This window comes from Myotis daubentonii, chromosome 2, assembly GCF_963259705.1.
Source record: "Myotis daubentonii chromosome 2, mMyoDau2.1, whole genome shotgun sequence".
NCBI classification, from domain to species: Eukaryota; Metazoa; Chordata; class Mammalia; order Chiroptera; family Vespertilionidae; genus Myotis; species Myotis daubentonii.
The window spans coordinates 204478415-204493915 of record NC_081841.1 but is presented as its reverse complement, the minus strand read 5'-3'; the positions used below and the strand labels follow the sequence as shown (position 1 = coordinate 204493915).

General features: G+C 36.1%; 1 protein-coding gene across 3 annotated transcripts in view; it reads left to right on the top strand.

Annotated features, from left to right (window-relative positions):
• The window catches only part of WRN (WRN RecQ like helicase), a 133868-nt gene that overhangs the window by 89533 nt on the left and 28834 nt on the right, over nt 1-15501 (top strand). For all 3 annotated transcript variants that reach the window (XM_059685471.1, XM_059685472.1, XM_059685473.1), the window contains 7 exons: nt 478-579; nt 859-951; nt 5284-5425; nt 8586-8756; nt 8833-8933; nt 9696-9765; nt 10569-10642. In XM_059685471.1, coding sequence (XP_059541454.1) covers nt 478-579; nt 859-951; nt 5284-5425; nt 8586-8756; nt 8833-8933; nt 9696-9765; nt 10569-10642 — 753 coding nt within the window. The remainder of the gene's footprint in view (nt 1-477; nt 580-858; nt 952-5283; nt 5426-8585; nt 8757-8832; nt 8934-9695; nt 9766-10568; nt 10643-15501) is intronic.

Genomic DNA, 15501 nt, shown 5'->3' with positions numbered 1-15501 from the left:
CCTATAATACAAAGAGAAATACTCTGAAGCGTTAAAAGGGATCTAATTTCATGTTTGGATCAGGAACCTCTTTTAGTATTCCTTACATAGCTGCTTTAGTTTCTCCTGTAACATAAGTGAAAAAAAATAACTTTTAACGGGAAAAGGTGAAAATTTATATATAGTAGAAGGATTACTCAAAAGCATGTAGCATATAAATCAAAATGAAAAAATTTAGGGTTTATAAAAAATTTTCAAAGATAGCTAAAAATTGATGCTTGGACACAGGTAGAATTCTTTCAAAAATAATTTTCATAAAAAAATCAGAAAAATGCTTGCTTCTTGTGAGGGGCATTGACTGGCACATAACTCTGGAATGATAGAAGTGGCCTTTGTCTTGATAGGGGCGTGGAGTGATAAAATAATAACTAGCTAACTAAAAAGTAACAATATCACTAATGCAATTTTACATATTCCTGTGATATTTTTAATTGACAGGCACCGCCTTAATGAGATACATAATGAAAAGTTTCGATTATACAAATTAAAGATGATGGCAAAGATGGAAAAATATCTCCATTCCAGCAGATGTAGGCGACAGTATGTATTATTTATTTATATCATTTAATCACATAGATTTATAGGTGGTGCTCTTTTAAGAAAAAATTTTGCAAAATAATTAGAAGTATTTAGAAAGAATATTTTGTTGGTATTGAATATGTGCTAAATTTTTAAGGCAACTTTCTTTTTGCCTCAGTAAACTGAAGCCAAATAATGAGGTCCCAGGTGAATCAATTAATTCACCTCATTATTTTCAGCAATGAATTTAACATATATGTTTTTGTTCTTTTATTTAATTTTAAATCTTCTTTTGGGTAGACTCATCTTGTCTCATTTTGAAGATAAACAACTACGAAAGGCCTCATTGGGTATTATGGGAACTGAAAAATGCTGTGATAATTGCAAATTCAGGTAAATATTTCTTCTTCTAGATGAACATTCTAAAAGTTGTTTCTTTTGCTTTGCAAATAATTTTTAATTGAATTTTTGATGAATGATATGTATTATAGTTATTTATATATCATTATTTTTAAATGTATTTTTATTTCAGAGAGAGGGAAGGAGAGGGAGAGAGAGATAGAAACATCAATGAGATAGAAACATCAATTGGCTACCTCCTGCACCACCCCTTACTGGGGGTTGATCCTGAAACCCCAGGCATGTGCCCTGAGCAGGATTCGAACTGGTGACTTCTTGGTGCATGGGTGACGTTCAACCACAAGCTACACCAGCCGGGCATGTATTATAGTTTTTTAAAACAAAATAAAAAAGATATTTAAATAAATGACAAAGCAAACAATATTAGAGTATTTTGCTTTATAAATAGACAAACCAATAAAGTGGAAGACCCAAATCTAAACATAGCAACAGTTACATTAAATGTAAATGGTCTAAAACACCATTTAAAGGCTGACATTTTTAGAATTGGTTTAAAAATATGACCGAACTAAGACCATCATCAGAGGTAAATAAGGACAATACATGATGATAAACGGGTCAGTCTACCAATGTATCAGTCAGGGTTCTTCAGAGAAACACACACACACAAACACACACACACACACACACAGAGCTTAAGGAATTGGCGTATGCAGTTGTGGGGGTTGGCAAACTGGCAGGCTGGAAAGTTGGGCAGGATTTCTGTGGTAACAGTCTTGAATCACAATTCCTTGTTTTTCAGCAAAACTCAATTTTGGCCCTCTAATATCTTCATCTGATTGGATGAGACCCCCTCACATTACCGAAGGGAATCTCCTTTATTCAGAGCAACTGATTGTAAATATTAATTACATCTAAAGATACTTTTATAGCAACATCTACATTAGCGTTTGACCAATCAGGTACCAGATCCTACCCAAGTTGACACATAAAGTTAACCATCATATTCAAGAACACGTAATCCCCATATGTGTATATATTTAACAAAACTGACAGAATTGAAAGGAGAAATAAAGAAATCCAAAATTACAGGTGACTTCAACCTCTCCTCTTGGTAATTAATAGAACTACTAGACAAAATCAGTAAGAAGATAGGAGAAATGAACAGGACTGTCAACAGACTGGATCTAATTAACTTCTATAGAACCTTCCACCCGACAGTAGCAGATACACTTTCTTTTTAGGTGCTGATGGAACATTCACAAACACAGGCCATATTCTGGGTCAAAAAACAAACCATGACAAATTTAGATTATAAAATACATGGCATGTAGTTAAAGCAATCCTGAGAAGGAAATTTAGAGCATTAAGTACTTAGAAAAAAAGTTTCCAATCAGTAATTAAGCTTCCATCTTAAGAAGCAAATAAGAGCAAAGTAAGCTAAAAGGAAGCAAAAGGAAGGAAATAAGAAAGATAAGAGCGCAAGGCAATGAAATAGAAAACAGGAAAACAATTGAGAAAACCAATGAACTCCAAAGCTCATTCTCTGAAAAGGTCAATACAATTGATAAACACTTATAACAAAAAAACAGGAGACACAGACTACCAATATCAGGAATGAAAGGAATTTCGTTACAGACCCAACAGACATAAAGAAAAATAAGGGAACACTATGAGTAACTCTGTGCTTGAGATGAAATGGATTAATTCCTGATAACCTCAAGCTAATGAAACCCACAGTGAAATAGATAACCTGAATAATCATGCAACTGTTAAAGAAATTGGATTCTTGTGTAAAAAGACCTCTGAAAATAAATTCCCTAGCCCAAATGGTTTGAACAGCAAATTATACCAACATTTACAAGAAGAAATAATGCCATTTCTACAGTATGATTCCATTCATATGATATTCTCCCAAACATAAGACTATACTATCGGGATGAAAAAAAGATCAGTGGTTGTCAGAGGTTTTAGGAAGGGGAAGGTATGATTACAAAGGAATGGCACAAGGGTGTATTTTACAGTGATGAATTTGTTGTGTGTCCTGATTATGGTGGTAACAGTTGTGGGGGTGGTTAGATGAGTCTATGCATTTGACTCCATGGATGTGTTTAAATTTATAAAACTTTACACACATCTAGACATACCATCAATTTCACTGAATATTAATTGAAAAATATAGTAAAAACAAATGATATACCTAGTTGAACTAACTGTATACCTAGGTGTGGTAACTATATTACTGTTAGACAAAATAAATATTCTTTAGGATGGAAATGTTCTCTCTGTAGCGATAAATGGTTCCTTCACCCAGGGGACAGACTTGTTCTGTGTACCTTGAAAAACAACAACGCTACAAATTTACAAAGCACAAATTGACAGAACAGGGGGAAGGAATCAACAAATCCACCATCAAGGTAGGAGTCTGATACAAATTTTTAATTATTGGCAGGTTAAGCAACCAAAAAATTAGTAAGCTCTTGAAAATTTGGTCAACATAGAAACAAGTTTGATTTATCAGACACCTTATACCAAGCCATTAGAACAATGTATCTCAAACATTTTTCTTCATGCCTACATAGTTCATGATAATACCTGTATAGCATCCGAGGCTCGTTGAGTCTGGGTTCTGTCCAGACCCCTAAGGTCTGAGTGATTAACCTCTCAGCATACCTATATCCGTTTGCAGCACACTGGTTGGGAAGCACTGAATTAGAGAGTACACTTCTTACACATACATGGAATATTTATAAAAAATCAACTATGTATTAGAGCTGGGGTTGGCAAGCTCTGGACGTGGCCATGCCCTTTTGTTTATGTATAATCTTTGGCCGTTTTGCACTGTTTGAGCTGAGTAGAGACCGTATGGGCCACAAAGCCTAACGTGTTTACTCTTTGACCCTTTAAAAAAAAGTTTTCTGACACCTGTACCAGATGATAGCATGTCTCGAAAGCTTTCAATGTGCTGGAATCAAACACCACATTTCTCCACAATGCAACTGAATTAGAAGTAGATAGAGGATAAACAAATTCTCATTCATTTGGAAAATTGAAAATGACACTTAAAAATAACTCATTAATCAAAGAAGATGTAAAACTGGAAATTAAAACATTTTTAAAACTTACTGATAATTACAGTTATATACATTAAAACTTGTAAGGCCCTGGCCGGTGTGCTCAGTTGGTTAGGCGTCATCCCGTATACCAGAGGTTGCTGGTTTAGTTATCAGTTGGGGTACATGCCTGGATTTCAGGCTCCATCCCCAAGAGGGCATGCAGGAGGCAGCCAATCATTGTTTCTCTCTCTCTCTTGCCCTCTCCCTCCTCTGTCTCTAAAATCAACAAAAACATATTTTTAAAAACTTGTATAAAACAGCACCAGGGGTTCTTTGTGGGAATTTAAATACTTGGAAAAGAAAATTAAGTATCCTACTAAAGAAGCTCGGACCATAAACAAGTCTTTTTTCCCCTAAGCATATTATATCTGGGATACTGAACATATTTGTATTGCTATTTCAAAGATATTTATTATAAAGAAAGCAAATGAATTATGTAGTTGAACATTATTAGTAGATTTTCTCTAAGGAGTCCTTTTGTTCTCAACCTGCTTGAAAGGTTTCACATTTGTACTAATGATAACTTCAAATCTACCTGAAGGATGGCTTAGGAATTTAACTTCTAAAAAGGACTTAAATGAAAAGTTTACCATCTGTGAGTCATAGTTTACAGTCATCAGAGTTTAAACTAAAAATTTATTGCATAGTTTTGTTTTTAAGTTAAAAAAATTTTTTTGATACCAAACCTCTTCTTCCAACAAAACCTAACACAGAAGTCCAAGCTATAATAATCTATAATAATAAAGGTGTAATATGCTAATTAGACTGGAGGTCCTTCCGGATGTCCTTCCAGATGAAGCTGGGGCTGCGAGGGAAGCCTGGGTCCCGGGTGCGGGGGGGGAAGCCAGTGCCGGCAGCCAGGGAAAGGAAGGCCTGCTCTTGCACGAAGTTCGCGCATTGGGCCTCTAGTATTGATATAATCAGTAATGCGAGCTCTTTGAGCTGTAATTCTGCTCTCTGATTGCTTGAACTTCCTTTCCTTCTGTCTTTGGTCTGAGGAGCTTCCTGTGAAATTGGTTCTAGGGCACTAGGGTTGAGAACCATCACTATAATATACCTGTGATGCTACATTATAGTTTTCATTTCATATTTTACATACTTCACGTGCTCTTGGCTGTAATGAACTTTATAGCTGCTGAAGCAGTTGGCACATTTGCGATGTTTTTTACTTGGCTATTTATTACACTATATTTTTATTTCTATAGGTACATGCTTTAGCTAAGCTCTCTAACATATTATTTTTATTTAGCTTGTATAATAGCCTTTCCATTGATGACTCAGATGATAGGCCACAGGACTTTGGTCTACAAGCATTCCAGCTTTTATCTGCCGTGAACATCTTAGGAGAAATGTTTGGAGTTGGGGTTCCAATTTTATTTCTCCAAGGATCTGTAAGTATTTCTGTGAATCACCTTCATAGTTCTTTTATGCCTATTATACTTTTCTTCAGAGGTTTGCTGCATTGTGACTGTAGCTTTGGCTTTAGATGAGTTATTAGGAACTCCGAGAGTCATATTAAGTTCCAGTTAGGACTGCATTCATTACTCCTGACAGAAGCTGTGTGTATCATATCTACTGCTGTTTTCATATTTCAAGCTGATGTTCAGCTCTGCACCTCAGGCTGGAAGCAAGTTTATTACATCGCAGTTGGATAATCCCTAGATTGGTTTTTCTTAGGATAATTTAAAAAAAGTTAACTTTCATTGTGTCAAGGGACAAGTAGAACAAAATTGTATCTTTTGGTGCTCTGGAAAGTAATAAATTCTTTGAGTAAAACTTTAATCTCAGCGATTATTGTACTAGTAAAAGCAGTATTTGGCAGTATATTTTTTTTCTTTCCTTCTGTTTCTTATCAGAAGTACTTAGAATTCCAAGGAAGTTTTCTTTTTTTCACTTTACCAATACATAAATAGTCAATTCAGCTACTTTTTTTGATTAATGTGCCAATATTATGCTGACAATTGCAGGTAAACATGAGTAAGTCATGACCTTTGTAATAAAGAGCTTTGTTTGTAGTCCTTTTGTTTATATGATTTTATTCCTGATTTAGAAGACGGTAGAGCAAAGCTAAGTATTATATGTTTATATTAGTTGAATAAATCAAAAGCGAGATCAAATTCTTTGGAAATATGTATATTTATTAAAAATGTACTTAAAAGTAGAGATTAAAGTTCTCACTTTATATATAGAATTAAAATAAGCATTTATTTGTTAAATACCTGAATGTTTCATGTACATATTTTCTGAGTTTTTATTTTGCTTAGAAAGGGACATGTTAGTTAGTCATAAGTACTTTTAATGAAATATGTTAAAAACATGTTAACTTTTTGGGTACTGATGTTTTAGATTCAGAATGGAGTTAAAAATTTACTCTAAGTTATAAGTTAGATTAGAAATTTAATAATAGTGTGCCTAAGGAACTTGGTTTTAGCTGGTATGAGTTCATTTTTTTACAAAAAGAATTTAAGTTGAAAAGGATAGATTAAATATAATTGAGATCTTTGAAAATATCTTCTGTCTCTGTCATTTTCAAAACCTGTGTATCCCAGTTGAATTATAATTTATAAAAATTATCCTTGTTATAATTTGGTTTAATCCAGTAGTATCCAGTATCAACAAATAAGTGTAAGTGGGCTCCTAGACAAACTTGTGCTGGTCACAAGAGGGATCAGATTTCACCTATTATTTGAAAACCAAGTCATTCTGCTTATACTGACAGTCTCTTCTGGGAGTCCTCAAATTAAGAAGTTTATTCTTTGTGAAATTTTATATTACCCTTGCTAGGTAAAGGTGTAAAACTTTTTAAAAAGTACTACTTAATGAAAATTTGTAGACATTAACTACAGTGAAAATAAGGCAAGTTTTTTTTCCCCTTCCATTTCAGTGATCTTGATATCGTTTTAAAATTTATAAATATAATTCTTTTGGGAATTTAGTAAATTATACAGCTTAACGAATTTAGACAAAATTAATATATTTGTATGTCATTTTGATCTGTAAGATGATAAGTATCTTAAACTCCAAACTCTAGGAATTTATTTAAAGAGATAATATTTGTACGTATTTGCATTTGAATACAGACAAAATGTAAAAATGTTGAATGACAGGCTCTACCTGTTCCTAAAATTTCAGACTGCATTTTATATTAAAATGTTTTGAAAACACTAACCTCTTGATGTGTTCAAGGACTGGATGTTTTGGAACATGAATACAACCTAAAATATAGTGTTTATATTAGAAAGCTCATAATCAGTCAATTTAAACAGAAAGGTACTTATTACTGGGTACCTTTAATTAAATAGCTCATAGAATTGTTGATATGATTTTACTACAAAATAATCCACCACAAGCTGCTGCCTTTTCTGTGATCGAGAAGCGATTTGTCAATTTTAGAAGCTGCCAATACAGCACCTGACCTCACATAGCACTGAACAGGGAGCTGTAACAACTAGAAAGGTTCTACTTCTCTTGCTCTGGGAGCCACCCCAAACCTGCTGTGTGTGATCTGTGTCAACAAAGTGGATGCTTCTTGGTACTTGGAAGCTAGCAGTTGTATGTTAGATTCTTGCTAACACTTTCTTGTGAAAAGCAAACAGCTCCACAGTCATGCACCTGCAAAAACAGAGGAGTCACCTAGCCTCACTTTTCTGCTTATAGATGTCACGTAAATGCCTCTGATTAGTGGAACTTAAATTATATTCAGAACCCCAGCTGGAAGGGAGCTTGAGAAATAGTATTTGTAACTTCCCACATTCTGTGGTAGAAGTTGCAGTGGATGAAGGTTAGAATGACCCTTGCATTACAATCTGCCATGTACACCACACATACATTAGATAGGAGCAGTTTTCCCTAAATCCCCATGTTCATTTACTACTATATACATTTGAAAGCAATATTTAAATGTGTGGGATGAATAACAGAGCTAGTAAGAGGGCAAAGTAACTGGAAAAGTACTTCATAAAGAGTGAAGGTGGGCGAGGCACTTCCATTAGAGGACATGACAGACTAGGTTCCCCACATTTATAGAACTTGATGGCCCGGAAGAGTCTGCCATTGAAATGCTCTCTTCACTTAGGACAAAATACCTCAAAAGCAGCAACCTACTTTTCCTGAGTGGTATATCTGAGTGGGTGAAGTAAACTGGGCTGTTGCACTGCACACACACTGCCATTAACACCCATACTGGTAGTCTAGGGCTGTAGATTATGATCACTGATTTCACACAATAATGTATGTTCCTAAAGGGTCTAATTATCAAAGGTTAAATATTTCAAACATACTCAAACCTATACATTGGGAAATGCATGTGAATTATGTGTGAAATTGAAATTTCCTGCCATTACTTTTAAGACACAAAAGGAACACTATTTTGATTATATTTTTATTTGTGACTTAAGTATTCAGAGCAAGCAGGATGATAAAAATTTTATAGATTTTTAAAGCTGAAATTTAGTTTTAAATACAAAGGATCAACAGACAGCTTTGTGTTTTATTTAGCCTTTTTCAGTAAATAAGCATATTTAGAGACTGATTTTTTATTCCTGATTTCAGAATTCACGGCGTCTTCCAGATAAATATCGCAGACACAAATTATTTGGCAGCGGCAAAGATCAAACAAGGAGTTGGTGGAGAGCTTTTTCCTATCACCTCATGACCGAGGGGTTCTTGGCAGAAGTTTCTGGGAGTAACAAATATATAAAGATTTGCACCCTTACAGAAAAGGTAAACACTGTGGAAGTCTACCTGTCTGATTAATTTTCCTCACTATGCATTAAGAGATTGTTCTTGCATTCAATAGGGTAGGAATTGGCTTCATAAAGCCAATTCAGGATCATCTCCTCAGCAACTTATCCTTCAAGTTAATGAAGAATTGTGCTCAAGGAAGATTCATCTACCAAGGTTCATTTTTCAGCATTTTTTTTTTTTTTACATTTGGGGGTCTGGGTCAGTGGGAGAAAGATAAATCATAGAACACTTTTCTTGATTGATAGGAAGTAGTTGAGGATAGTATTTAGAAAGCTGCTTTCTCATTGATGAAAAAAGCAGCATTGAGGTCAATGTTGAAGAATCCATATACCATATTTCCTGCTGATGTGTACAGGGTGGGAAGGGATACACTTGTTGACTACCTTTTAGTATCTTTACATGTTATCAGTCATTTACCAGGTTTTAAAAATTGAGATATAATTGACATAACATTGGTTAAGTATGAAGTGTACAGTGTGTTGGTTTGATTCATTTATCTATTGCAATATAATTGCCATAGTTGCCTTAGCTGACATCTTTTTTTATAGTTACATAATTATTCTTTTTTGTGTTGAGAAAAATTAAGATCTAGTCTGTTAGCAACTCTGAAGTTATAACATAGTATTTGTTGACTATAATCACTGTGTTGTGCATTAGATTATCAGTTTTTCTTTTAAACTTAAAAAGCTTCTGCTTTAAACTTTAACTTTAAAGAGCTTAAAACACTCCAGAGCTTTTTCTGGGGGAAAAAAAATCAATTTTAAAAATCATCAGTTCTAAAAGTAATTTAATCTCATCTGCCTTTCTGAGCATGGAGATACAATGATTAGATAATTACATTCAGGATATTAGATTATTACATTTTAGATAATTACATTTTAACATTCTCGATAATTGAACTTTATTGTTTTCCAGTTCTAAAACTGTGTCTCCAGGCACTGAGCAGCATTCCTCTCATCAGGTGCCCACTGACTTAACTGCAGAGAAGGTTTGTTTTTATTAAAGAGGTGGTTCTTATTTATTTCATTTTTTATTTATTTCATTTTCACTTCTATTTTACAATTTTATATTTTAATTCTCCTCCAATTAAAGAGGAAAATGCCATACATAACAGAACATAAAATTTGGAGAAGTAATATGAACAGAAAAAAATGTGCAGTACATGATTTCTGGGGTTAATAGAAGTATGTGAGAAAGTAACACTTTGATTCTTTTAAACCTATTTTATAACTCCTTTGTCTTGAAGTTTTGTGTGTGTGTTTACGTATTATGATACTAGTATAGCAGATAGAAAAATAAGCCTGGTTTCTAAATAATATGATTAAAGCCACACACATACAACATTCTTGCTTTGTTTTTGGATCTTAGATAACTATTACAGATTAAATAGCCAGAGAATTAGAACATGGGGGTAATAGCCAGCTAATTAGAACATGGGGGTAATAGAAAAATCTGCTGATTTAAATTTTTTGGTGAGCTTTTTCTGCTTTATTGAAGTAATGCAGAATGTAATCGAATCATTTTTGTAACTTGGGCTCTTGCTATGTCTCAAAGAATCCTTTTGATCGTATATTTTCTATAGATTTGGGAGGAATAGGACATTATGTTGCATTTCTAACTGCTTTTAGAACCCTAAAAGTTAGTAATCAAGAACTTAATTTATTTGATAATTTCGTTAGTCAGAGGAAGAATTGTAATTGTAAGATGTTGTTTCTTATTTTCTTCATATTTAAAAGTTCTTTGAAATTTCTAATTTTTAAAAATGGAATTCTTTATATTTAAAATCAGTCTAACTTGAAGAAGATGTATTCCTACAAAGCACTTGATAAAATTTCTTCTGGGAGTAACATTCCTACAAAAAGGTACAGTTCAAAATTTTTATTTTCTATATTTACTTTATCAGCACTTTCTCTCTGTCCTAAAGAGAAAGGCCTAGCGGACATGTGGCCATTTCACTGGCAAAAGAAAGTTAAAGCATAAGTCTCCAATGTTATAATTTTTAAACAGACATAAAATGATACTGATAATTTTATTATAATAGCTAATACTTGTGGGTAGAGTATTGTTTGCCATACTCTATGCTAAATGTTAAGCATTTTATATGTAACTAGAAGCCCGTTGCATGAAGATTCGGGCAATAGGCCTTCCTTCCCCTGGCTGCTGGCACCGGTTTTCCTCCGGCACCTGGGACCTTTGGTCCAGCCGCAGCAGAGAAGCCAAGCCTCTTCAGTCTTCAGTCTTCAGTCTTCAGTCTTCACTCTTCACTCTGGCCAGAGCCTTCAGTCTTTGATCTACTCCTGCATATGCAAATTAACCGCCATCTTTGTTGGGTTAATTTGCATAGTCGCTCTGATTGGCTGGTGGGCGTAGCAGGGTGACACCAATTTGCATGTTACTCTTTTATCAGTGTAGATAACAGCAGATTCTTTTTTTGTTGTTTTTTAAAAATATATTTTATTGATATATTTTTTTTTTACAGAGAGGAAGGAAGAGAGACAGAGAGCTAGAAACATCGATGAGAGAGAAACATCAATCAGCTGCCTCCTGCACATCTCCCACCGGGGATATGCCCGCAACCAAGGTACATGCCCTTGACCAGAATTGAACCTGGGACCTTTCAGTCTGCAGGTTGACGCTCTATCCACTGAGCCAAACCGGTTTTGGCTCAAATTCTTTTTTTAATTGAAATTCTTTGTTGTTTAAAGTATTACATATGTCTCTCTTTTCCCTCATTGAACATTGAATTCTTACAACAACCTATGATGTAGCTACTATTATATATCTTCATTTTATAGTTGAAGATACCAATGGTTAAGCATACAGTTAATGGCAAAGCTGACTTGCAGACCTATATTTGTCCATCTCTAGTATCTAAACACTAATTACTTACATTTGTATGAAATATATATTTTCACCTAAACATTAATTAATTGTTTTTGTATGAAATAGATATTCTCACGCACATTAAAAAAAAAAAAGACTTTATGGCAACATAAAATGGTAGGTATTAGAATTGGTAGAAGATAAAGGCAATGTACTGTAGGTGTGGGCAAAAGTAGGTTTACAGTTGCTTGTATGGAAAATAATACAATAATTAAAAACAATGCAAGAATAAACTGCTTTGCATACTCACAACTGTAAACCTACTTTTGCACACCCCTGTATTGTACTTTCAAGTTTAATATTTGACTTTCTGACTTAATAAAAGTGTGGAGAAAGTACAGAATTACAGAAGGTCTTAAGATGGAGCATTTGAAAAACTTGTTGGGACTTAATTGCAAATTAAATGGACTATTCTATAGAAAGAAAGGCTAAAATGCAAATTGAACAGCAGAATGACTGGTCACTCTGACGTGCACTGACCGCCAGGGGGCAGATGCTCAATGCAGCTGCTGCCCCCTGGTGGTCAGTGCGCTCCCACAGGGGGAGCGCCACTCAGCCAGAAGCCGGGCTAACAGCTGGTGAGCGCAGCAGCAGTGGTGGGAGCCTCTCCTGCCGCTGTGCTGAGGATGTCTGGGGAGCAGGCCTAAGCTGTCATCTGGACATCCCCTGAGGGCTCCTGGGCTGTGAGAGGCACAGGCTGGGCTGAGGGCACCCACCCCTAAGTGCGCGAATTTCATGAACTGGGCCTCTAATGTTTACATACATATTGGATGAAAGTAAATTAATGTGCTTTAATCTCATTTTCTAATGATTTGCTCACTTAGATACTACTACATTGGACCTGACATAAACATTTACCATAAAACCAGTCTCCCACCCCAAACAGTTTATTTTTTTTAGATATGTAGTATGTGATGGTTAAGTTTTATGAAAAAAAATGGTTTAAGGAGTGTACAAAACAGTATATTCACTCAGCATGCTGAAGCATTTCTTCATCTAAACATTTACTGTGTTTTTACTAGTGTAGGCACTGGGATTCAGTGGGGAATACTGGAGACATAGCCAAGACTAGTTTATACTCTAGTGCAGTGGTTCTCAACCTTGGCTGCACATTAGAATCACCTGGGAATCTTTTTAAAATTCTGATTTCTGGGCCTCATCCTCCGGAAATTCTTTCTTTGTTATGGGGTAAGGCCATAACATTAGTAACAAAGAAACAGAATTTCCAGAGGATGCGGCCCAGAAAATCAGATTTTAAAAAGATTCCCAGGTGATTCTAATGTGCAGCCAAGGTTGAGAACCATTGCTCTAGTGGGATGTGCAGGTAAGGGAGCATAAACATCCAGGGTCATAACACTTCGGAAACACATTTTGGAAGTTACATTTGAGGCTTAAGTTTAAGTCAGTCCAGTGTAGTGAGGGGAGGTTTTCTAAGCAGAGGAATGGCTCACATACTAAAATCAAAAATGAGAGCATATGACATGATTGAAGAACTCAACAGAACGCTAGCGATGATCTGGTAGAGGGAAACAAAGGGGTGGTAAAACGTAAGGGTGGAGAATTAAAGCGGATCCAGGATATGCAGTTCCTTTGAAGCACTCAGGTTGATCATGAAGGCAGTTTGGAGCTAAGGAAAGATTTTAAGTAAAACAGTGACATAATCAAATGTATGGTTGAGAACAGGGCTGACAAACATTTTCTGTAAAGGGTCAGATAGTAAATATTTTAGGCTTTGAGAGCCATGTGCTATCTGTCTCAGTATACTCCACTTCACCATTATGGCCTCACAGCTGCCATAGATGATAGTAAAATGAATGAGCGTGGCTATGTTCCAATAAAACTTTATTTGTGGGCACTGAAATTTGAATTTCATATTTTCACATATCACAGAATGTTCTTTTGATTTTTTTTTAACCATTTAAAAATGTAAAAGACCATTTTTAGCTGACAAGCTTTACCAGCACAGACGGATTTGGCCTGTGCACTCTAGAGAGCAGATCCTTGACAGATGACTGGAGTGGAGGGGATGGATTCAGCAGGATCAGGGTGGTAGACAAACAGGTAAAGTGGCTATGCAGCAGCCTTTGCAAGAGATGGTGGTATTTTAGATGAGGGAAGTGGCAGTGGATGTGGAGAGAAATAGATTTGTAAGATAGGTAGGAGACAGAATTGTTAGGGCTCAGTGATTGAAAAGATAGGTGGATTAAGGAAAACGGAGGATTTGAACATAACCCTTAAGTTTCTGTCTTTGCAGGTGCAAGTGTTGTCATTTCCTTCCCTGGGCAATAAGAGGAACACAGTGTTGAGGGGCTGAATGTTTAGGAAGTGAGGTTAAAATTATTGTTTCGTGATAGACACACTGAGTTTTGAGGTACCTGTTGAGTGGTCCAGAAATTAATTTTAATATATGAGATTGGTTTATGCAAGTGAGAAAGATGCTACCTATTAATAACTATTATTTTAAAGTTCATTTGCATTTTCATTGAAATAATACATGCAGCCCTACCTGGTTTGGCTCAGTGGATAACGGGTTGGCCTGTGGGCTTAAGGGTCTCAGGTTCAATTCCAGTCAAGGGCTCGTACCTTGCTTAAAGGCTCAGTCCCCAGCCTGGGTCAGGGAGAGTGTGGGAGGCCACTGATCGATGTGTCTCTCTTACATCATTGTTTCTCTCTCTGTCTCTCTCCCTCCCTTCCACTCTCTGAAAATCAATGGAGAAAATATCCTCAGGTGAGGATTAACAACAACAACAAAACATGTGCATGGTTTTTAAAGTCAGTTGATACCTAAAGACATAGCAGTGTATACCAGTTCACAACCTTCCCAAACCCACTTGGTTTTGTTCTATAGAAGCGTCCCCCTCAAATGTTCCAGCTGGTGTTCTGGTACTTGCCACTATATCTCTAAGTGACATGCTTAGATTACTGTTTTTTGACTTAACAGTTTTAGAAATTTTCTGTTGACATCCTATAATGGGAGATTAGGGCTTATCTCCCCCTTCCCTTCTTTCACCTCCTTCAGTCCCCCCTCCTCTCCAACATAATTATATTTCAAGTTTTGGTCACATTAATAATTTGTTTTTATATTGTTACATCTATTCAAATACTATATACTATGAAGCCAAACTGTTATTATGGCCACCACTAACTTAATTTTATTTGATGATAATAATTGTCTTTGTTTTGCTTGTTTTTTAGTGTTCCTGTTACTAATCTTGCTTTTCTCCCTTTTTTCAAACTCTTTTTGTTTGTTTACTCTCTTTGGAGAGTTCTTTGACTTTATATCCCCTCCCATCTAATGAAGTTTTATTTTTTAAAAATATATATATCTTAGTGTCCCGGTGCCCAGATTCGTGCACATTGAAAGGAAACTAATTAGGAGAAATATTTTAATATTGCTATTTGCCCTTTCTCTGTAATGGAGTGTCAGAGCCACTGCTGTTCACTGTCTGCAGAGTGATCAGCGGTGTGATCGAGCCCCTGCCCGGCTCCCTGAGCTCCTGGGAGCCAGGCGGTGGCCCCATCCCCCACTGCTGCTGCCACTGGTTGCCGTCTGCTGGGCAATGGCACTGGTCGCTGTCTGCTGGGCGATCGGGGCCCCCGCTTACACCCGCCTTGGCCTGGCATCACCCACTCACCTGCTCCACAATCCCACCATGGTCCCACTCTCGTCGGGGTCAGCAGCGCCTCCACTGCCGTCCGCTGCCAACGCTGCATCGCTGATGCCCGCCATGTTCCGCGCTGCCTCCTGGTGGTCAGCGCACATCATAGTGAGCGGTCAAACTCCCAATCTCCCGGTCAACAATTTGTATATTAGGCTTTTATTATATAAGATATATAA